The sequence below is a fragment of the Ursus americanus genome, chromosome 3, assembly GCF_024610735.1.
Source record: "Ursus americanus isolate L20-20 chromosome 3, mUrsAme1.1.p, whole genome shotgun sequence".
In the NCBI taxonomy this organism is placed as follows: domain Eukaryota; kingdom Metazoa; phylum Chordata; class Mammalia; order Carnivora; family Ursidae; genus Ursus; species Ursus americanus.
This window is the reverse complement of record NC_142129.1, coordinates 68,002,670-68,026,191: the sequence shown is the minus strand read 5'-3', so window position 1 is coordinate 68,026,191 and position 23,522 is coordinate 68,002,670. Positions and strand designations below refer to the sequence as shown.

The following is a 23,522-nucleotide window of genomic DNA, read 5'->3' as shown; positions in this document are numbered from 1 at the left end:
GGAATGTTTCTAGATTTTTACTATTATGAATAAAGGTAAAATGACCATTTTTTACACATCCTTTGATAGACATATGCAATAGTATTTCTGTTGTGCATATACTTAGAAGTATAATTGCTGGGTAATATGGGTACATACACATGATCAGAGAATTGCCCAAAATAGTTTTCAATTTACACTCCTTTCAGCAATGTGTGATAGCCAGAGTTCCTCTACATCCTTGTCAACACTAAATATTGTTAGTTCTTTTAATTTTAGTCAGGCTTGTGGGTGTGTAGTAGTATTTTATTATGGCTTTCAAATGTATTGCTGATGGCTAATTCTGTTGATCACCTTTTCATATGCTTATCTGCAATTTGTACATTCTTTTTTATACAGAGTGTGTTCATATTTCTGTCCCATTATCTTTTTTAATGCCTTTTTCCCTATTGATATGTTAGAAACTTTTTAGACTCTGGATATGAGTTCTTTGTGCAATATATGCACTGAAATAGCTTTTTCTAGTGTTCAATTTCCTTTTTACTTTTAAAATCTCTTTTGATGAATAGAACATCTTAATTTTTATGAAGTTCATCAATTCATCAATTATCTTTTATAGTATGTCTTGGATTCCTGTGTCCTTTAACTTCCCCAAGGTCCTGACAATATTCTTCTACATTTTTTTTTCCTGAGAGCTTTATAGTTTACCTTTCACATTTCAGCGTATGCTCTATTTCCAGTTGATTTTTGTTTCCTGTGTAAGGTAGGGGTTAAGATGCATTTTTTTTTCAAAGAGTATCCAATTGATTTATCACTGTTTATTTAAGTCTTCTTTTATTTCTTTCAGAAATGACTGTAGTTTTCAATGTGTTACATTTATTCCTAGGCATTTAATTTCTTAGAAACTTGTATATGTACATTTATATCTCATTTTCTAATTCCTTGTCCCTGATATGTAGAAATACAATTTATTTCTTATATTGATCTTGTATCCAGTGACCTTGCTAAATTCACTTATAAATTCTAATCATTTGTAGATTCCTTTGTATTTTCTAGATATTCAAATATGTTACTGAAAATTATGATGGTTTTACTTTTTTCTGTCCAATGTTTACAGATTTTATGTTCTTGAATCTGTACAGTGTTTAGGAGTTGCAATAAAATTTGAATAGAACTGATGGCATGGACCAATTTGTCTTACTCCAAACTCATAGGGAAAGTGTTCAATATTTCATTATTAATTACGATGTTAACCATAGGTTTTTGTGGACATAGTTTTTGAGATGAAAGAGGATCTCTTCTATTCCTGTTTGTTGAGATTATTTTTTTTTTTATCATGAATTGGTGTTCAATTTTATCAAATGCCTTTTCTGCCTCTATGAAGATGATTGCATGGTTTTTGTCATTTATTTTGTTAATGTGGTCAGTTATAATTATTGATTTTTCTTGTGTTGGAAACTGTCTTATGCCACTGGAATACACGTCACTTAGTCATGAGGTATTATATATTGCTGGATTTGATTTGGTAATGTTTGTTCAAGTTTTGTGCATCTATTCACAAGAAAGAAACTGGCATGTAATTTTTCTTCCTTGCAATGCCCTTGCCAATTATTACCTTATGAGAAACACACACAAAAAAAGAAGTGTTCCTTTTTAATTATTTGCTGAAAGTGATTTTGCAAATTGGGATTATTTCATGTTAAATCTCTGGAAAGTTGAAAATTGTGGCTTCAGTTTCTTTAATGGATATAGGAACAATCAGAATTTCTATCTATTTTTATCCAGTTTTGGAAGAAAGGCCAACTTCATTGGCATACCGCCTGTGAAGTCACATGCACTTGCAAATGTCTTATACTTAATTTAATGCTTTATTGTCACCATCTTTAAATTTTTTATCAATGTTTGAACATTGATAAATGAAGAAACTCTTCATTTTGCACTGGACCCCTCAAAAAATATAGTTACTCATGTTTTGTCATATGTGGTTTTAAAGGTATTTGCTTATTTTATCTAACTAATCAAATTTACTGGTATTAATTTGTTAATAACCATTAATTCTATTTTCAATATCTTTAGGATTTGTAATATCTGTTTTTTCTACTTAATGATATTGATAATTTATATTCTTCATCATTCTTTTCTTTAATATCTTGCTATTAACAAAATACTTCAGTACTCTTTTTTGAGAAACAATTTTTGCCTGTGTTTATTTTCTTTAAAATTTTGTCTGCTTTTTGGGGTGCCTCGGTGGCTCATTCAGTTAAATGTCTGCCTTTAGCTCAGGTTATGACCCCATGGTCCTGGGATCAAGCCCCACATTTGCATCAGGCTCCCTGCTCAGCAGGAAGTCTGCTTCTCCCTCTCCCTCTGCCTCTCCCCCCTGCTCGCTCTCTCTCTCTCTCTCTCTCTCACTCTCTCTCAAAATAATAAATGAAATATTAAAAAAAAATTATGTCTGCTTTTTGAAATTTTAATTACTGTTATCTTTATTAACTTCTTTCTACTTTTTAAAGAGTATTTAAATATGTTTATGTTAATTTTCTAGTTTCTTGAGATAGTAGATTGGAACATTGATTTTCAACCTTTCTTCTTAATATACTAATTTAGAGCTAAAAATTTCCCTTTGGTCACCATTTTAAATGTATCTCAGAATTTCTGATATGTCAGATTTTTTCATTCAATTTAGAATATAATTCATTGTGATTTCTTCTTTGACACATGTGTATGTGTGTTTAATTTCCAAACACTTAGAGATTTCCCAATAATCATATATTGATTTCTAGTTACTAGAACTAGATTTACTAGATTTACTATTTACTTTACTAGTATATTCAAAGAATATACTCTGTAGGATTCAATTCTTTGGAATGTACCTATGTACATTGCCTACATAGATCAGCAAACGATACATTTGGTAAATATTCCAAATGCACTTAAAAATGTTTATTCTGATTATGTTGGGTGTAATGTTCACTGTGTTGTTTAAATTTCCTGTGTCTTTAATTTTTTTCGTGTTCATTTTCTAAAAAGTTTTAAAATACCAAATTAAAATCATAGATTTGTATTTCTTTTTAGTTCTCTGTTTTTCCTTCAATGTATTAAGCTTCTTAGTAGATGTGTAATCATTTATAAATATTATTTCCTCCTATTGATTAAATTGAACCTTTTATCACTGTGAAATGTTCCTCAAATACTCTGTTAATTCTTGTCACTCTTCTTTCTCTTCTGTTGATAAACTACAATAGCTTTATTTTGATTTTGGATTGCATGGTATGCATTTTCACCTTTTTATGCTTTCAGATATTTGTAACTGTATATAAAGCATGTCTCTTATAAACAGTATTGAGTTAGATTTTGAATTTTTGTGTTTTTGTTTGTTAATCTAACCTGACCATTCTTCCTTTAACTGGAGTGCTTAGTCAATTTACATTTAATATTACTGAGATGGTTGAGTTTAAGTCAACCATCTTGCCATGGTTTCATCTTTCTTTCTTCATTTATCTTTTCTGGCCTTCCTTCGGATTAATCATTGTTCCGTTTTTTATTCATTCTTTCCTCTATGAGCTTTCTCTCTCTCTCTCTCTCTCTATATATATAATATATATATATAATATATATATAATATATATATAATATATATATAATATATATAATATATATATTATATATATATAATATATATATAATATATATATTATATATATAATATATATATTATATATATATAATATATATATAATATATATAATATATATATTATATATATATAATATATATATAATATATATAATATATATATTATATATATAATATATATATAATATATATAATATATATATAATATATATAATATATATTATATATATAATATATATATAATATATATAATATATATTATATATATATAATATATATATAATATATATAATATATATATAATATATATAATATATATTATATATATTATATATATAATATATATAATATATATATTATATATATAATATATATAATATATATAATATATATATTATATATATAATATATATAATATATATAATATATATATAATGTATATAAAATATATATAATGTATATAAAATATATATAACATATAATATATAACATATAATATATAATATATATAATATATATTAAAATATATAATATATATAATATATAAAAATATATATTTATATATAAAAACATATATTTATATATATATTTATTATTTCGTTGATTACTCTTAAAATCACTATATGAATTCTACATGGTAAGTTCTAATACTTCCCAAAGCATACAAGAAACTAAAGTGGTTTAATTTTGTTAACCAAAACACCTTAGGTACCATCAGTTTCATATGTTTTAAATATAAGATTTTATATGCATAAGATATAATAATTCATGGTTTTAAACAGAATGTTCGTTTATAGTTTTGTGGGTTTTTTTTTTTACTGGAAACAACAAACTATAGGAAACCGAAAAAGGAGTAGAGTGAAAATTCCTTATGAAAAATGAAAAGAATACACAATTATATCTTCAAGAATTTTCATGGGACATTATCACTCATCAAATTAAGGTATCCCCTTTCTCTAACAAAAAACAAACTGAGAAAGGGCGGCATGAAAATATTCTAATGTGGTGCTGCCCAACACAACTTCTGTGATGATGGAAATGTTCCATTATCTCTGTGTTGTCTGATACAGAGTCTACTAGCCACATGAATACTCACACATAGCTAATGTAATTGAGGAACTGAATTTTTAATATAGTTTAAATAGCCACATGTGGCTAGTGGTTACCAGTTGAACAGCGCAGTTATAACTCCTCCTGGCTCAAAACCAGTGGTTCCTTTGGGGGACTGCTGAGGGGTATAGAGGGTGCAGGGTGGAAAGAGAGGAAAGTTATTAATGGATCTATTTAGTTACTTTAATCAAGTTCTGAAATTCTCCACAGCTTTCAGAGGCAGGGGCTGAGAAAAGGACTCTAAGGGAGACCTGAATATACCCTTGAACTCCTGGCTAATGCCAAAGGGAGTAAAAGGCCTAGGATTTGGCTCACTCAGATAGGAAGAGGCCTGTTGTGCCACACAAAGAATCTGAGGCCTGGGCCATCTGTGATGTGGAAATCATTGCTGTGAGGCTGGTGGGGAGGTAGGGATGCTTATTTCCGGACTGGGTTTCCAAGGCTAAAAGAGGATTTAGAGGTGGAGGGAGGACCTGAGGGCCTTTTCTGGCCACCTGCAGGCTGGATAAGCCCTTTGTTTTTAGAGAGTAAGGTCTTGTTCTTGCTCTTGAACACTTTGCTGGGATCCAGCTTGTTCACAAAGAAGTTGGTCTCTTCTGCAAGCAGGTTTGGGTTGTAGGTGATAGGATTATATATGTTGAACCATTGCATGGCCTGTGAGCTAATGCCATAGCTGGTGAAGGCATACTACCACTTTGGCAGGCCTAGGTGCATGATGAGAAGGTGATAGTAAATGGTAAAGGTATCTGTGAGAAAGTGCCAGTATAACGCTCTGTCCAGGAACGAGATCTCAGTGTCTTGTGAATGCTGGTTTCCCTCTTTTGTAGACAAGGCAAACTTCCCCATTCATATTGCACGGATCCAGCTCAAATATCACACTGGGAGAATCAAAGTGAGGCTTCTCTGGTTGGTTCTCACTGGCTTCAAGTGCATCAACTTCCAGGTCTGCCAGAGTTGGTGCATTAGGGAGTGAATACACAGCAAACTAGTTGGGTTGAGTCAGTTCTGAGATGCTGTTAATTGCCACACTGTCCAGTGGAATGGTGTGCTCATCCAGCTTTACGCTCCATGTCATGTGGAAGCCATTTGTCATCAGGTAAAAATGCTTCACATTCTCAGGTAGCACACAGTTGTTGTTTTGTTCCCATGAGGAAATCATATGACATTCAGCAGGTGGCTTTTCTATGATAGTGACTTCTTGTCACACCTGGGGAAGATTCTAGGCTGCAGGTGATCCCCAGGGTCAGCTTCTCCTGGTGCAGTTTGCTGCAGCCTGGGGAGAGCACCCCCTCCGTGGCCCACGTCCCCACTCCAGGCTCATTTATAGTTTTCATGTTTACATCTTCAAGTGTTCTCATTCCATTTTGCAGTTATGTGCTTCCATCTGGGATCATTTTCCTTCAGAACTCCCGGTAATGTTTCTTGTAGTGCAGATCTGCTGGCAACAAATTCTCTCAGCTGTGTTTAACCGTAAACATCTTTACTTATCCTTCGATTTTGAAGGATTTTTTTGCTGGATATAGAATATTGGTTTGCAGGGTTTGTTTGTTTTCCTTTAGCACTTAAAAATGTTAATCTTTCGTTTTCTGACTTCCATAGTTCCTGTTGAAATGTCAGTCATTAGTCCTTTTGACGCTCATCTGGAGGTATTATCTCTGCTTTTCTAGGTATGCGAAGATTGTCAGTCTGTTTTTAGCTTTCAGAAATTTGACCGTAATGTGCCTAGTTGTGTTTTGTTTGTTTGGTTTTGTATTTTGTTTCAGGTATATAGAGCTTCTAGAATGTATAGTCATATGTGTTTTAATTAGTTTGGAGAAATTCTTAGCCAGTATTTCTTCCAATATTGCTTTTTATATTCAATATAATATTTCTTATTTTACATAAAACCTTTCTTATCTCTTTGTTCAAAAGTTACTGTGTTTTACTGAGGAAATATCTCCTGATCTACTGGACTTTGGCACAAATATACTTTCTGCTTTCCTGTAATGAGGTCACATAATCAATTTAAGAGTTGAGAAAGTGTTAAGTTAACCCAGCTTTCTGACATTTCATGCAATAATGTAACATCATAATCCAACAGGCAGAGGAAAAACCAAATAACATCAGTTTTTCCACAAATTGGAAGAAGGTATCTGTAAATCATATAACTAACAAGGAATCCTTACCCAGGATGCATAAAAAATATATAAGTTAATAATAAAAGACACAGAGTCAAATGGAAAAATGGGAAAGGAGTAAAAAGAGGCAATTTATAGAAGAATAGCCAATAAAATGTGAAAAAAATAATTTTCAATCCCATTACTAATCAAGAAAATAAAAAATCAAAACAGTAATGAAGTACAACTTCTCACTTATATGAATGGCAATCAAGACTTCAATAATACACAATGTTGTGAAAAACTTAAAGAAATATAATTTTTTATACATTGCTGGCTATAAATATTTGGAGAGCAATTTGGCAAAATATAGTAGGTTCAATGAATATGTCTTTAGCAATTTCACTTATACACACACACACACACATACAATGAGCTATGTATATAAATATTATTATTTGTAATAACCAAAATTTGGGACTAAACTAAATATTCATCAACAGGGAAATGAACACACTGTGCTATATTTATGTAATGGAATACTATAAAATAAATGAAGCAGATCTTCATGAAACAATATGGATTTATAGGGTGTATCCAAAACATAATAGTAAAAATGCATGATGGCAATGGGTACACATGGTGTGACACCATATAAGTAACTTTAAAACACATAGAACAATACTTCATGTTGCTATGGGTTATTATATTTATAATTATATATATTTATAATTATACATTATAATTTATAATTATATTTATAATTTAATTTAATACACATTAAAATATGCACAGAAAGTATACACTCCAACATCAGGACACCAGTTGCCTCTCATGAAAGTGAGGGAAAATAAGAAAGAGAATCATTTTGAGTCTCTATTAAAATAGAAAAAGCACCTGAAACAGATCTGGCAAACTCCTATCATGTTTTTTAAACTGGGTTGATTATCTATAGTTTCCTGTAATTTTCTGTACATTTGAAACCTTTCATGATTAAACTTAAATTGTAAAATTTAAGCTCTATTTCTATGTTAAAAATTTTAAGCTAAGTTTAAAGGGAAGTAGTAAACTTTAATGAAAGAAAATATATAAAGTTTTTAAAGGTTCAACCTTAGTAATAATCCTGGAAATGCCAGTTAAAATAATGATGAGATACCATTTTATTATAACAAAGAGTGATTTGTTTTCTGTTCATTTAAAACCCAATGTGTTGGGCATTTGCATACATTCTTAGATTCTTAGATGGTGATAAACCGATATAACTTTGTAATATAATTGGTCAGAATATACTGAGACCATTAGCATGATTATATCTCTTGACTAAGCTTACTTGCACTTCAAAGAAACAGAAATGTGTTTGATAATCACTTGGTGAAATTCTGGATTTTTATTTTGATCCTTTTATATACTTTTAATTTTTTATACAATATGTATAATACCACATTTTAAAATCAAAATATCTATTAATTTTGCATGAAAAACTTGAACACCCTAACAATAAAACTCCTAAGAAAATAACTAAATGCTGTATTTGTACAATCGGGAAGCTGTACTAGATATAGCCAAGCCCACAGGGCAGGTGATTAAACCTGTTTGAGGTAGCTCAAGGAATGCTGTGCCAACCAGAAGATTTAACTTATCAAGTGGTTAGTAAGAAGGGAAGGATATTCATTTCAAAGGGAAAAAAAAAAAACAAAAACTTAACACTGGCATAAAATAGTGTTCCTCAAAGTGTGACACAAGTGTACCTCCTAATCATCTGGAGTCATTGTAATGTACATCTTTGCCAACTCAAACCCACTAATCAAAATTCCTGGGCATAGGAGCCTGCCATATGCCTGGCTCCCTGGATGGTTCTCATGCACAAAATTTGTTAACTACATTACAAAAAAACAAAGCAATATGACATTCTTTGGAAATAGACCATAATTTAGTGCAACTGAATTGTACCTTACAGGTGATGGTGGAATAGGGGAGATAAATCTGGAGAGGAATGTCACGGTCCACTTGTAAGAAGTCTTAAATGGCACACTAGGAGCTTGGACAGTTAACATGAAGATTCAATAGGAAACCACTGAAGAGTTTTAAGAGGAGTAACCTGATACGATTTTTTTTTTCCCCCAGAAAGAGTATTCTGGCATCAGTGTGGATGGCTGGATAGGGAGCAGACAGGCAGGAAGGAAACTTGGGAGAATGTTTTAATTTTCCTGGAATAAGATAGCAGCATTAGCATAGACTTGAATACATACACTTCATGACCAATTGAATACTGAGTGAAGGGAGAAATAATTTGGGAAGATTCCGATTCCCACATTTGCTTGCCTCCATTCTAAACTTAGAATATCTAGACAAAGATTATCTTAAAACTACAAGCTGTAGTTTTCTACCCTTATTTTTATCACAAGACCTGTATTTTACTGGAAACATGAAGCTTATAAAGATAAGGTTGTGCAGCCACTGTAATACAAGGACAGACACTCCAGAGGACATTCTCTTAACTGAATAATATTGTTAGCTAAATGTCTACAAGACTGTTGGCAGAGATAGCATGTATACTTGGAGATGCTGTGTTCCAAGTAATCTTGAAGGCTCCATTGCAGTTCCTGTGGTTCAACATGTGACCAGTGTGTATGCATAGAGGAGGAATGAGTGGTGGTCCAGAGTAATTTTTTTTCAGTAAAAGACTATTTTATTAAAAGCCAGCCCATTCTTTCTTGTGTCTTTTTGTGTCCCACAATGAGACATTCCTTTTAATCAGTCAGTCTGGTGAAACCACAGCAGTGACTTGTCTTCAGGCTGGTTGTGGCGAGAAGGCATTTCCCATAGACTGCAGGATGACCTATGACAGCTTTATATATTTCCTCATTAAAATAAAATGGCAGACGTCTGGGGTATTAGAAAATTGTTTTCTAAAGGCTCTAATTCCTACCCAGCCTGAACAGAAGAGCTATAGCTATAGGCTGAATGTAGGCTGAGCAGTCTCCTGAGGGCTTTGGCTGCAGGGGAGTTAAAGGCAAATACCAAATCAAACTTCCCTGTAGCACTAGGAACTCCCAGAATTCCCAAAGGCTCGGTCTCACTCACTGGACAATCCCAGAGCACATAAGATCCTTCTGCTGTAATCATTCTTAAAACCACCAAAAGTAGTCCAAATACAGGCCTTACTCAACCAAAAACCTTTTAATGATATGCTGCTTTTTGGTTACATATAATATAAAAGCTATAAAGGCACTCTTCCTCCCACTCCTTTTAAAAATGTCATTGGTTTCTTGGAGAACGTAACGTATCTATCCTATAGAGTGTCCAACATCATGGATTTGGCCAATTGACCTTCCCTGGTTTCTTGTAACTTGCACCTTTATCCCCAATATTGCCTCATGATCTAGCAATATGGTAATGAAATCTAGAGGTTTGATTAACTTCAGGTTCAATTTTTTCTTTTTTCTTTCTGTAAGATTCCTTCGTGGGAAAGAGGTGTGCACTACTTATTGCATTGTATCAAGAAGCAAATAATGTCTTTTGGCACATTTTTATTAATGTTAAAATTATCCATTGATTCAGAGACATAAGCCTAATTCCTCCACCAACCTTTCATGCCATAGTTTCAGCATCCACAGATGATCATTACCCAGATGTATACTTTCAGTAGAGCTGTCTTCTAACATTCTAGTGCATGTGTTAGGTGAGATTCTTCTGCGAATAACTTTCATACACTATTTAGTTTCCTGGTATAATTTTAAGGATAAACAAAAAGGATAAATGCTTTATTCTCTCTGTTAATTTATCATTTTTCAAAGTAATGAGAGAGTGCCCTAGCAACCTCCAAAAGTGACCAAGGAGGTGTGCATGTGTGTGTAATTAATAACTCATTTTGCATTCATTTTTGTATATTTATATATATTGCAGTCATTATTTGTTTTGATGTTCATATTGCCTTCATTTTAGATCACTGAAAGGCCCTTATTGTTACTTTCCTGTTTTTGTGACATGATTCAAATAGCTTCCTTGCTATCTGAAATTAGATGGCCCAGGTTCATCTTATATATTTCTTGTCTCAGACCTGGATTCAGTGATTTCTCCTAAGCGCTCTGGTTCCTTTTAGTGAGAAATCATATTTAGACACCACAGTCTGAATGAGAGGTGTACTTCCAATTGTCATTGCTTCAAGGACTTTTCAATGGGAGGGTGGAAAATACTTTTTTAAAGAGGAAATAAATTTTGATTTCATTCTGATATTTATATTCCAATTTAAAAGTTAAAGATATTTCCTTAATTTCTTAATTTCATACTTTTTCTCTTAACACTGAAAATCTTGACTTCTAAATAAATTCTTATATTTTCTTACAGAATATATAGTATAATGTAGCATTCTATCTAAGTTCAAAATAACAATATCAATATTACTAAAGACTACTAAATGCATTTTCAGATTTCTTCAGAATTTGACCCTTAGATTATATCCCTTAAAAGACAGTCAAAATACAGGCTTTGAAAACCAGAAATAATTACATATTCTTTCTGTATTTAGGCCATTGTCTGATATTCATTTGAGTTCAATTGTTTCGGTTTGTTTCCAGTTGTAGAAGGAATGCTTTTTATTCTTTTTAATTTTGCTTTCTTATTATGCAAAATGTTTACATGATCTAAGATCACAACTATAGAATAAGGTACATTCACGTAAATTTTATGTCCATGCCTGTCCCATCCTGTTCTCTCCTTCCTGCTATAGGTAACTATTTTTAGTATCTTTATGTCCTCTGTGATGTATTTATTCATGTTGTTCTAGACCCTTTTTAAAAATGTATTCTGAGGATCAGATGATATCCATACATAGATATTTTGCTCATTTTTCATCCATTTCTTCAACCCCCTACTGATGATTATCTGGTTTGTTTCCAGTTTTTGATTGTTTCAAATAATAATATATCAATGAATGTCCTCAGGAATATATCATTTTGTATTTTTGTCACAATAACTTTGGGATAGATTTTTAAAAGAGGGATTGCTCAAAGGGCAAATGCACTTATAATTTTGCTAGATTGGGGGCATACTTTTAAACATATTGATCTTTCCATGAAAATGTAGGAATTAAAAAAAAATATTACAGAGGAAAGAAAAAACTGTTTAACTGGAATGATCATATTTATCAAGAATAATTCATTGTAGAATTTAAATTATTAAATTCATGCGTGGTCTGTGGTGTAATTTAAGTAAATGCCTTGAACAGTTCAAAAACGGACAATTTTAGTGGTTTCCCATCTATTATGTCTTAGGAAGTAATGTAAGATCTATATGTATAAACAAATATATACATGTGAGTGGGGATGAATGGGTGGAAAGGTAGATAGAGAATTTTATCCCCAGAAGAAAGCACTTCTGATTTTAATAAATTTACTAACTTTTTACTCAAAAAAGCTATTTTATTATCTTCTAAATGACACAGTAGCTATAGAAGTTAGTCATGTCTACATAATAGCACTTGTAATATTTTCTAAAGTGTTGGTAAATCTGCAAGTTTGTTTCTTTGGACCTAAAATATCCAACTTCTAAATGCAAAATAAAATGTATTTGCTGTTTGATCTTATGTGTTAAGGGAACATGACTATATTGTCTTATGCTTTTCAGTACTATCACCTTCTGAAATCAGGAAGAGCAACTCCAAGAACTGGGTGAGTCATATTTGCTTTTATATCTTATGCACAGCAAGAATTCAACTACATTAAAATATAGGTGAACAGTAAATTAAAAATAATAGGTTCACATTTGAATAGCAGCTAGTTATGTGTAAAAATACACAAAAAAGTAACCTGTAGCAATAAAAACTGGTGTATATATCATTAATGATTCATTTCCCCATATCACAATATTATTCTTCAGATATAACCATAGAGGCGATAGCATCCACAAGATGACACATAGGGAAAAAGGTTAAAATTACTTCTTGTAAGTTTTCAGCCTTCTACCAGGAAAGACCGTCTTCAGCAACTTCATATTCTTTTCCTTCCTCGAACCTAAAGTCAACAAAATAAAAATAAATATCATGTATCTCCAGTCCATAGACTCACTTTAAATTAACATTTCCAATATGCTTGCACACTCACCTCAACGATTTTTAATGATTATAAAGTCAGTTTTCACTATCCACTCAAGTTAATAACTTTCTACCTTTAAGATACAGCTACTGTCCGGAGCTAGGCAGTATAAGCATTTAACAAAACTGATCAGTACTACAGTGCTATTTATGTAGAAGTGGTCTAGAAATGGCAATATGCTATTAGGAAAATAGATACATAAAAATAATTTTGCTTATGAATTATTTATAAAATTAGTTTAAAAATTGTATAAGAAAAAACCTGCCTTTTACACAAACACGTGTGCAGTCCTCCATGTTAAGAAAGTTATTGTCATTCCCTCCACAGCCAGTATAGGTGAAGGTCTCACAGGCTGTGTGTCTTGGATTAAAATAATAGCGAGTCACATTAGCAGAGCATAGTCCCTCATCTTTGGGACTGTAGCAATATGATGGTCCTTGATGAAAAGGAAAACAAAATTAGAAATGCAGTGATACCAAAATTAGTAAACTGTGATGATTACTGAAGTAACTGAAGAAAATCTAATCCCACTGAAGCCTCATCCTGAATGAGAATTTACTCTGAAGCTATGTCCTTGTATCATTTGAATGTCTTAAGAAATTAAACCCAAGAAACAGATATGATCAGGTAGAAATCAGCTGTGTTTCACGGGTTGATACATGACATGCTTTAGTAAACTTTCTTGTGTTGGTAGGTTTATTTTAAATGTTTTTATCAGCTCTCCTTCCATCATTACTCAAGAATACATTTATGTAATTCCCAAGTAGCCACTAGAACATTTACCTTTACACAAAAAATTTAAGGAAACGCAAGCAACAACCATCTTCTCATTAACTCAAGATTTTGCATACAGTATTGCTATAGAGCTTCCTCACATCTCTGCCAAAGCATGTTTTCCTCGTTTGTTAAGATTATATATCTTTGTGTATGTGTGTCTCTGCTGTGCCTATGGAAAATGCCTGTATTGTCTCTCTCTACAAAAATATTGCCCAAGGAACCCATCATTTCAGGGACTGAGAGGGTGGGGATGTAGGTAAGAAATCAGAGCAGAAAAAAGGAGGATAGAGAGGTCTTTGTCCTGCAGTTTGCAATTACTAAAGGATTCAGAAATCTAACCAAACCTGTAGACAGAAATTTTCAAGATTCACCATCTGAGGTCTGTATATATTCCACTATCTCCTATACACAAGCGATTCCATACAAACCTGAGGTCATGGCATTCAGAATACTGTGATTTCCTTTTATTTACTTGAGAGTGAATGAGTGAGTGAGTGAGCGAGCGAGCAAGCGAGAGAGGGTGGAAAGGGTGGAAGGGGCGGAGGGGGTGAAAGGAGCAGAGGGGGTGGAAGGGTGGGAGGGGGGGGGCAGAGAGAGAGAGGGAGAGAGGAAGCAAAAACTTAAATCAGGCGCGGCTTTGTGACTTTCTAGCCCTGACAACTTGGCAAGTCATTAACTTCTGGTAGCCTGTACTCTCATATGTAAACGGGGGAATAATTATACTCCCTCACAGGGCACATATATATAGTAGGACTGATATCCTACTATATGTGAAATCCTCAGAACACAAGGCATGTTAATTACACATCAAATTACTGATTTTTTTCATCCTAAAATCTTAAAGAAATGAAATAGAAACCCCATAAAAATAGTATTTACTTCTCTTTGGTGCACAGAAGCCCATACAAGTATCCTTGTCCGGGAACCTGTTCTTATTGTTGTGACACCCGCCAGATACGAATTTTTCACATGTCATGGAACTTAAATTGAAGAAATACTCTCCTGTGCGCACTCCACACTGCCCCTCACTGACTTCCAACCTGCAAATTTTGGGAACTTCTAGGAAAAGGAAGGCATGAAACAATGCTAGTCAAAAATTAGCTTTCTTAGTATTACTATTACTTACTTTAGCACGTCAGTCTTACTTAGTACTACTTCAAAACTTCACTGTATTTTCAGAAACAACTAGGGAGAAAACAGTATCACTTTTAATACTGGGATAGTAAATCCCCTGAAGATTTTTCGTTAATCCAGTTATTTAGCTCTTTTTCTTAATAGTGGCTCCAGACCTGACTCAGCCAAATTCAGTGGAAATTCTCTCTGTTCTCTCAGGGTGTTCTGATTTTTCTACATATGAAGTTAATCAAACTTATTCACAGGAATACATACACATTTTCCCTTGGCTTAGTTCCTTGAATGGCAAAGTTCCATGTTTTGTTACTGGCCTTAATAAATACAATAAATATGATTTAAATGAAACAGAAACCATGATCATGAATCTCTACTATATCCCTGTACTAACCCAAAACAAGTTTGGGTATCAGGGGGACCAAAGGAAAAGTTACGGTTAGCTAAATCACACTTCAATAATAAAATCCGCTGAAAGTTATTTCAGACTGATGGATAATCGACATAAGGAAATGGTGCTCTCAAGGAGGCATAAAAACTGTGGGTTTAGGACAAATGATAAAGAAAAGTAGTTATGTGGCACCCAATATATCATACCCGTGCATTATTATGCCCTACAGTGAATTCTTGCCCTGAGTCTGCACAGACACTGCATGATGAAAAATGCCACTTAGGAGAGAGATTCGTTAGCCAATGTAAACTTGTGATTACTTTCTGGAAAAATAGTAAGTGAGCCTTACTTAATGTTTGAGAAAATGCAGGTAGAACTTACTGTAGAAAATGGGCTCTGGGAAATTCAGTGACTAGCAGCCCTTCTGTGTAAGGAGCAGCGCAAGAGTTCTGAGCTTGAGCTGGCCACTTACTCTCTATCCTCGAGCAAGCTTCATTGCAGTCCTCCAAAGTATCGAAATTGTTGGCGTTGCCCTCGCAGCCCCCATAGAAGAAAATGCGGCAGCTCTGCGTGTACCTGTCATAGTAGTAACTGGGGATCCGGGCCCGACAGGGCCCCACGTCGGGGGGCAGGAGGCAGATCTCTGCATTGTTTCCTACTGAAGGAGCAGAAGGAGAACCTGAGAGAGAGAAGGAGGTTAGCCACGTCTCCAGGAAGGTAAGAGTCTTCCCGGGGACTTCTGTCCCACAGTTTCCCAGCACAGGGGGTTTTGCAGAGAGAGAAAGTACAAACTTCCGCACGAGTGTCCCTCCCCGCGGCTCCTAGACGCCCTGTGCGACAGGGGTCTGGGGAAAGCGGGGCGGAGAGAGTGGGTGCAGGGGACCCCACAGCCGCAGCGCCCTCGCTGCCTACCCCGGCGGAAGCGCGGCGCGAAGAGGGGGTCCCCAGACCCGCCAATACCTGGCGCCTTCTGAGCTCCGTTGCCCAGCGCGGTCCCCATCAGCAGCAGTGGCAGAAGCAACACCCCAAGGGGGCCAGTAGAGTCCATGCTGTCCAGTTTGAGTGGCCCTCGGGGCAAGGCGTTCCTGGAATGTGCCGGCGGGAAGAGGGTGCACGGAGTCCAGCCTCCAGGAAGCTTGGGTGCCGATGTGATGGGTGCCTGCTTTATGTAGGGTGAGTGTCCTCCCGACCCCGGACGGGGCGGAGCGTGCCTGCGCGGAGCCCGGGAGACTGATTCATGCCCCACAGGCTGTGGCCCGCCCGGCAGCCCTGTGTTGAAAAGTGTGCGGGGGAGAGGAATTCCCCACCAGGTCGAACCGGCCTTCCAAACTTTCTCCTATCTTGGCGGGAGTGACTAGATGCGGCATTGTGTCAGTGATGAGAAGTCGGCAAGCTAGAGGGAAATGACCTGGGGGTGATTGCACAAGGTTCCAACTTGCAGCATCACCCTGAAGCCTGAATCTCCATTACGAAAGCACCAAGTCCAAGTATTTGAAGGGCAGAGAGAAAGTGTGAAATTCAGTGGGCTGAGGGGAGCCTGGCTCGTTGCAATAGATTCCTGTATTAGATTAGAAATTTAAGTATGTGTATTTATTTACATTTATACATACCTACATATTTGAATAGAGATTTAATTTACATTTAATAAAAGGCTCATACTACATCTTCAGTGTACAGCACCATTCCAGTCAAGAATTAGAACATTTGCAGCACCCCAGAACATTCTCTCATATCCTTTCCCAGTCAATCCTTCCAATCCCAGGCAGGGACAACCAGTTCTTATCGCCAGAGGTTGGCTTTGCCTGTTCTTGAATCCCATGCAAATGGAATCATAAAGTGTGTATTGCTTGTATTTCTTTTGCTCCACTACTGTTTTTAAGACACACCATGTTATTCCACAGTTCATTTCTTTTAAATGCTGAGTCCAGTCTTCCAATGTATGAAGGTACTACAAATGTCCTGTTACTGGACATTTGTGTTGTTTCTAGTTTGAGACTGTTATGAATAAAGCTCCTTTTTGCGTACATACAGCTTTTATTACTCTTGGGTAAAATATTCATAAATGTTAAAAACTGCCACTTCTCCAAAATGATTATACCATTTTATACCCCACCCCCCCAATCTGCCGTAAGTATTGTGGTTATGTTTTTTGAGCTGGAACAGGAAAGTCCATAGAAAGGTGGCCACGGGGGATCCCAGAACAACCCCTTCCTGTGCGTTTCCTCATTGTCAGTGCATTAGCGTTCATTGCTCCTCTGACATATTAGCCTGAGTCTTTTTCTTTATACAAAACAAATTATTTATGCTCAGATTTCACATGAAATATAGAAGATATTTTTGAAGAACATTTTAATGAATTCTCTTGATGACTGTGTCTTCCTCCCCTTTTTCCTCTTGTTATATTTAATATTCTCAAGAGAATAATTATTCCTGGCTTCTCCTGAGGATCTGGAAGGAGTTTAGAGGAGTTCCCTTCAAAATTTCTGAGAAACCCTATGCTCACAGTGAGTTAATAGCCTGGGACATTTTGCACACTGTATCCCCTGTGCCAGTTTTCAGTTATCCTGATGTCATGCCATAGAATCCTATTCCTAAGAAAACACGCTTGTCCTGGAAATATTCAGTGTTACTGATGCTGTCAGATTACCAGATATCCATGATTAATAGTCCAAGATGTAAGGACAAATGTTTAACAACCAGCTCTCAGGAGGGAGGAATAAGAGGGGGTATGCTGATTTGCATAGTTTACTGATTTCTGTGGTGTAAGTACTCCCATTATGGCCAATTTCAAGCTACCAGAATTGGAAATCGATAGGTACAATTGGTTCTCCAGAGCCAGCGGGAACCGGCTCTAGCATGCCAAGCACTGAAATAGCCAGCTAGTTTTGGAAAGACGCATACATACATAGGAGACTCGATGAGCCCCTCCCAAACACTAATACGGGAGGGAAGTTTTACCAAACAGCCAGCATCACTTTCAGGAGAAAAATTTAATTCAACTTCAAATTTTCATTCTTCTGAATATGATTAAATATATCTCCCATATGGACTAAAATAAATTCAGGGACTGATTCAGACTTGTCATTCAGCATTGACTACTGTCACTTCTGTTCTTTGTTCTCAGGTGCTGGTACTTTTTGATCATCTTTTGCTTCATATAAAAAGAGGAATCTCTTGAATTAGAGCAGGTTATTTTGGGAACTTGCATGATGCCATGGGATAATGAATTTTATTCCTTGCTCCTTTGGACAGTCACATCAACTCTCTGAGCCTCAGTGTCCCTATCTGTAAAGTGGATATAATGACTATACTTGGGTGTTATGAGGGTTAAAGGACAAGTGCCTTACACACAGGCACAGAATCCAGCCAGATTATCCATGTTTCGATTCCCATTGAGAGCTTTGGCACAAAACTTTAAGATGGAGTGTCAAGCACCATCAGGAACCAGCAACATGGACTGAAGCCTTCGACATTGCTCTCACCAGCTCTCCTCTTTGGCTGAGCTCAGAGGCCACCTCTCTGCCTAGGAAGCTGTCTCACAATCAGATATAACTTTGTGGTGGTTTCTTCTGGGGGAAATGAGCTTAGAGTTCTTTCAGCCAGAGCAGAGTCCTTAGTCCTGCTAAGTACTCAGAATGCTGTGTAACACATGGGGGGGAAGGAGAATCGGGAAAGGGCCAAAATCAGGCTTTTCACCCCTCTGTGAAAGAGTCAGTGGACACAGGGCAAAATTCATGTTCAGAGGTACTCTAGAAATGATAGTTTCCTTCCTTTATTCTATTTCCTATTCCTTTATTCTATGCCATATAGGGTGCATCTTTCACACCTCTGTGACCCCTGAACAGAGACAGGGAAGGAGAATTCAGTAAGTGGGGACAGTTAGAAGTTTGAGATGATCAAGCCAAGTTATCTGGAAGGAAATTACTCCTCTTAATTGCAAACCACTTGAGTATTTTTATATCCATGGAAAGGATATCTTCCAATGTAAGGGGAAATCTAAATTTTCTGGGACTACTTTAAATTACTGAATTTTATCCTTTGGACCATGTGGAAGGAGCCATGTGACCACTGCAATCAGCCTCCATAGGGATGTCACAGTCCTTCTGTATCCTTAAACCAGTATGTAGGCCAGAAGGTTACCACATAGCAAAGGAAAAGAATTCCTTTATCCAAAGTCACCAGGAAGTGTAAGCTTTGAGGGAACTGCAAAAAACAGTCACCCAGACTGATTTGTCATTGTTATACCAACTAATAGCTTTCGTGGCTGTGGCTAAAAATAGACGTTCAAAATTGTTTGGAGTTCTGTGAAATAAGGCATAGAGTTCTTATAATTTGAATGTTGAAGGAACTATAAATATCATCTATTCCACTATTTTCATTTTACAGAATTATACATTGAGACCTGGTCATGTTTACTTACCTTAGCTGTTGGCAGAGCTGAGATTAGAACCCAGGTTCTTGATATTCAGCCTGTATTCTTTACAACATTCCCTACCTGGGCTCTTTCTGCTGTACCGAGACCTTAGAGTAGAACACTAAATACCAGAATGAAAACACACAGAAGCTACAGTGACTTCAGAAACGTTTACCTGTGCATATGTTCGATCCTTGCTTCTGTTCTTTCTTACCAACCCCCTCCCAGCCCCATGGAAAAAAAAAATGGATATGAAGTTGATTTGGAACACATCAGCTCCTAGAATTCCCAGGTGTCGAGTATGATGTTCTATCTTCTGAGACCCATACATGCTTGGACAGTGATCATGAATTTAAGGAGAAGATTGAGGCAGATGGTCTTCCTCTCTGTCAGACACCTTGGAGAGAGGTGGCATGTTTAGCTCAAAAATGAATGAGGAGAATGAACTGAGCCCAGTGATTTGGGGATATATATTATATAAGAGTCACTTAAGGAGTTACAGTGATAACTTCTTAATAAACAAAATTCCTGCTGCCTGTTAGCTTACGCCCTGTCAAAATAAAATCTGAAGTGAGTCCAGCTGGCACGAACAAGAACTTTACACATTTGATAAGAAAGGCAGTTAATCTCTTCTGAGAGATTAGGGATCACGAGGATTTTGTTCAAGTTTAGGCAACTCCTTCACCAACAAGGTAATTTTTCTAGCGGGTTGGGTCACGTAGGACATGTTTACTCTAGTGCGCCCTCTGTCGGATACAGAGTGCATCTGTGAGCATTGTATAATAAGATGGAGCCACATAAGAGGATGAGACATTTCCTATGCCTAATTTTATTATTCTTGTCCTCCTTAGGGGGATCGAGATAATGGGATATTTAATGTGTCTCTTACCGTGGTCATTTTTTCATCCATACATTTTAAAAATAAGCAGAACTATTACTTAATACATGCCAAACCTTGTGCTAGGCGTTTGGAATACAAAGACAAATACATTTAGGGATCTCATAGCATAATAGAGAAAACAGATGAACATCACATAATCCAACTGCTAAATAGTGTTTTTAGTACGATATTAAAGATATGTACTAGGTTTTATGGGATTGTAGAGGAGGAAATAAAATTTTAGCAAGAGCTTAGTTCAAAACAAAAGCCAATCTACACAAACATGTCTAATGTAACTTTTATGCCTATGGGACACAGACTCACTCCTTCAACAGCTGGTTGCTTTGGTCAGTTTTTTTTTAAGGTGGTGTGATTCTAGCAAAGCACTGCCTTCTGCAGGAAGGCAGAATCTTAGAAACCCCCTTTCTCCTCTACCTAGATGTATGTTCATTCAATTATCATGCCTACTTAAGAGGCAGACCATCTTTTCTCTTACTCAGATTGCTGCATACTTAACTATGTAGGGCACCCAAAAGGTTGGGACAAAGTTTGGGCTATTTTATCCAAGAAGTTTCTGGCACAGTATGGCCTCACCACCTGCCTAGAATTCTAGCCTGGGCTACAATCCACCAGAAAGTGGCATGTCAGGAAGGGGGGAAAGACAGAGGAAATTGCCCCTTACTCCTGTATATCATGTGGGAATAGCAATAACTATAATAATATGATACTTATTGAGAGTTTACATTGTACTTTGCATACATTAGCTCATTAAATCTTCCACAATAACCACTGAGGGTGATACTTTATTCTCCCCACTTTGCTAATGAGCGCTGAAATTTTAGGTGAGTATGTGGCTTGGCCAAAGCTATACAGTTAGCTCAGGCAGTCTGAATCCTGATCTGCTGGTCTCACTCACTGTGCAAACTTCTTTTTCTTACACGTTAGTGGGGTCCGAAGTCAGGCTTACGATATATAACACGTGCTCATGACCTTAGTTCAGTACCTGGACAGCTAGCTTACAGACTTCCTTTTCACTCAAACATAAAGTTTATAATTGAGAACAAACAGATCGCTACAATTTAAATACATTGCTATAATACTCTAAGAAAAATATCTGCCAAAGTTAATAATCAGATTAGAGGATTGAGAGAGTTAATCACTAAATCCTTACTTTCAGGGTTATATTTAGCAGAAAGAAATGGACCTTGACCTTTCAAGTATAAAGACACTCTTTTCTTACCAGAATACTGTCATTTTTATACCCTAGCCCAAATCTCATGTTACTTATATATTACTTACTAAAATGTCTGTCATAAACCTTCCATATGTTCATTTGTTCTAGTTTTATGTAGAAAAGCTTTTGTATCTTAAGTCACACAGGAGGGACAACCTACCATTTGGGGGCAGGGAGAGGCCATAGTTGCAGTTTGAAAGGGCAACACATCTCCTAAAACTCTTACTGTTTCCCTGTTTGTTTGTTTTTTTTTTTCCTCTCCTGACTATTAGCCAAGGAAACAAACTGAGTCAAACTAAAAGGTCTGTGTAGGAAGAGAGTTGACTGCACTAGCATGAACTAGGTATACTGCATGAGCCAGAAAGTGTAAGCTGTTCCTACTGGTCAGTGAGTGGGATCTCCAGCACTCTCTTCCCTTCCCTTACAATAGAAGTCATGCCCTGGTCCAACCAGACACCAACCCCGTAGCTACTGCGCTGGGTCTTTTCACCTCCTGTCTTCTCGAGGACTTCACTCCTTTCACTCCTCGGCAACATCAGTTCTTTCAGTAGTTTCCATTTCGAGTGGTCTATCTCTGGGATAGATGTTTTCCATCCCGGACTTAAAGTTCATATTTGACTTTCCATCCCTTTCCTGTGAGAGCCTTCTTTCATTGCTCCCTTTTCCAGCAAAACTTATCAGAAATGTTATCTTTACTATCTGCCTCCACTTCCTCATCTCCCTTACCATCCCCCACCCCATATTGCACTCCAGTTCAACTTCCACAATGGGAAGAGGAAGCAAAGGAAGTGCTCCCGTCAAGGGCACCTCATCATGTTGCCACATCTTACTGGACCTTTCAATTCATATGACACCCAAAGCAGCTGCCGCTGAGGTCACCAAGGACCACATTTTTCCATCTCAGCAATATTTAACGGTTTCAAATTCTTCCTCATTCTTGAAATGCTTTTCTTTTAGTTTTCACTTTACCACCTTCTTCTGGTTTTCCCCTACTTAGACTATTCCTTCTCAATCTGTCCTTTTCCTCTGCCTGGTCATTAAAGGTGGGGTGACTCAAAGCTCAACCTTGAGAACTCTTTTCTAACTGTACTTTCTTCTTATGTGATTTCAAGTATACACACACACACACACACACACACACACACACACACTTGTGTGTAGTTTTGACCTCACCTCTGAATTCCAAAAGCTTACATCTACTTAATATCTCTACTTGGATATCTAATAGACATCTCAAATATTATATGTCTTAAACTGAAGTCTTGGCCATATACCCCAATCTTCCTTCTTTCTGTCAATTACACTTCTACTTAGACTTTCAAGCCCCAAACTATGGAATCACTCTTGACATCTCCCATCTTTTCATCACGCAATCCATCAGTCGTCTTGTCAATTCTACCTCCAAATCACAGTTTTAATCTGCCCATATTTTTCTATATCCATGGCCACCAATATTGTTCAAATCTATCTGTTCTTAATAAAGGACTATTATGTTAGGTTCTTACCTAAAATCCCAGTTTCCACTTTTGTTCCCCTTCAACCCACACAACAGAGTATTTTTTTTTAACACATCAGACCATGTCACAACACCTCACTTCTTCAAAATAAAATCAGAACCCTTCATTAGCTCCTTACTTTATTCCTCACCATTCCTCTGAGGGACTTAATGTGATTTGACTGCTGTCTCCCTTACTGACCTCACCCCGTCACTCTCCCACTATCTTACTCTACCCACTACACTGTGTTTTCCATTCTCCTAGTACAACAAATTTGTTCCCACTTCCA

At 36.1% G+C, this 23,522-nt stretch overlaps 2 protein-coding genes and 1 pseudogene across 5 annotated transcripts in view; 1 reads left to right on the top strand and 2 right to left on the bottom strand.

Annotated features, from left to right (window-relative positions):
- Positions 1-23,522, top strand: part of GNGT1 (G protein subunit gamma transducin 1) — a 205,731-nt gene that overhangs the window by 168,047 nt on the left and 14,162 nt on the right. Inside the window, exon 5 of one of the 2 annotated variants that reach the window (XM_087861074.1) lies at positions 12,447-12,490. In XM_087861074.1, coding sequence (XP_087717200.1) covers positions 12,447-12,490 — 44 coding nt within the window. Of the gene's footprint in view, positions 1-12,446; positions 12,491-15,831; positions 15,927-23,522 lie in introns of those variants that run through there. The other variant, XM_045793244.2, reaches the window with a different exon arrangement.
- Positions 4,915-5,899, bottom strand: LOC123789280 (tubulin polyglutamylase complex subunit 2 pseudogene; annotated as a pseudogene).
- TFPI2 (tissue factor pathway inhibitor 2) lies at positions 12,488-16,760 on the bottom strand. 3 transcript variants are annotated; one of them, XM_045793239.2, is made up of 5 exons: positions 16,170-16,760; positions 15,682-15,888; positions 14,570-14,749; positions 13,179-13,349; positions 12,488-12,832 (listed from the first exon to the last, which is right to left on the bottom strand). In XM_045793239.2, the coding sequence occupies exons 1-5, from the start codon at positions 16,255-16,257 to the stop codon at positions 12,756-12,758; spliced, it is 723 nt and encodes a 240-aa protein (XP_045649195.1). In that variant the 5' UTR covers positions 16,258-16,760; the 3' UTR covers positions 12,488-12,755. The 3 variants fall into 3 exon arrangements, with proteins under 3 accessions (XP_045649195.1, XP_045649196.1, XP_045649197.1); XM_045793240.2 differs by having other exon boundaries at positions 15,682-15,867; positions 16,170-16,745; XM_045793241.2 differs by lacking the exon at positions 14,570-14,749 and having other exon boundaries at positions 16,170-16,454.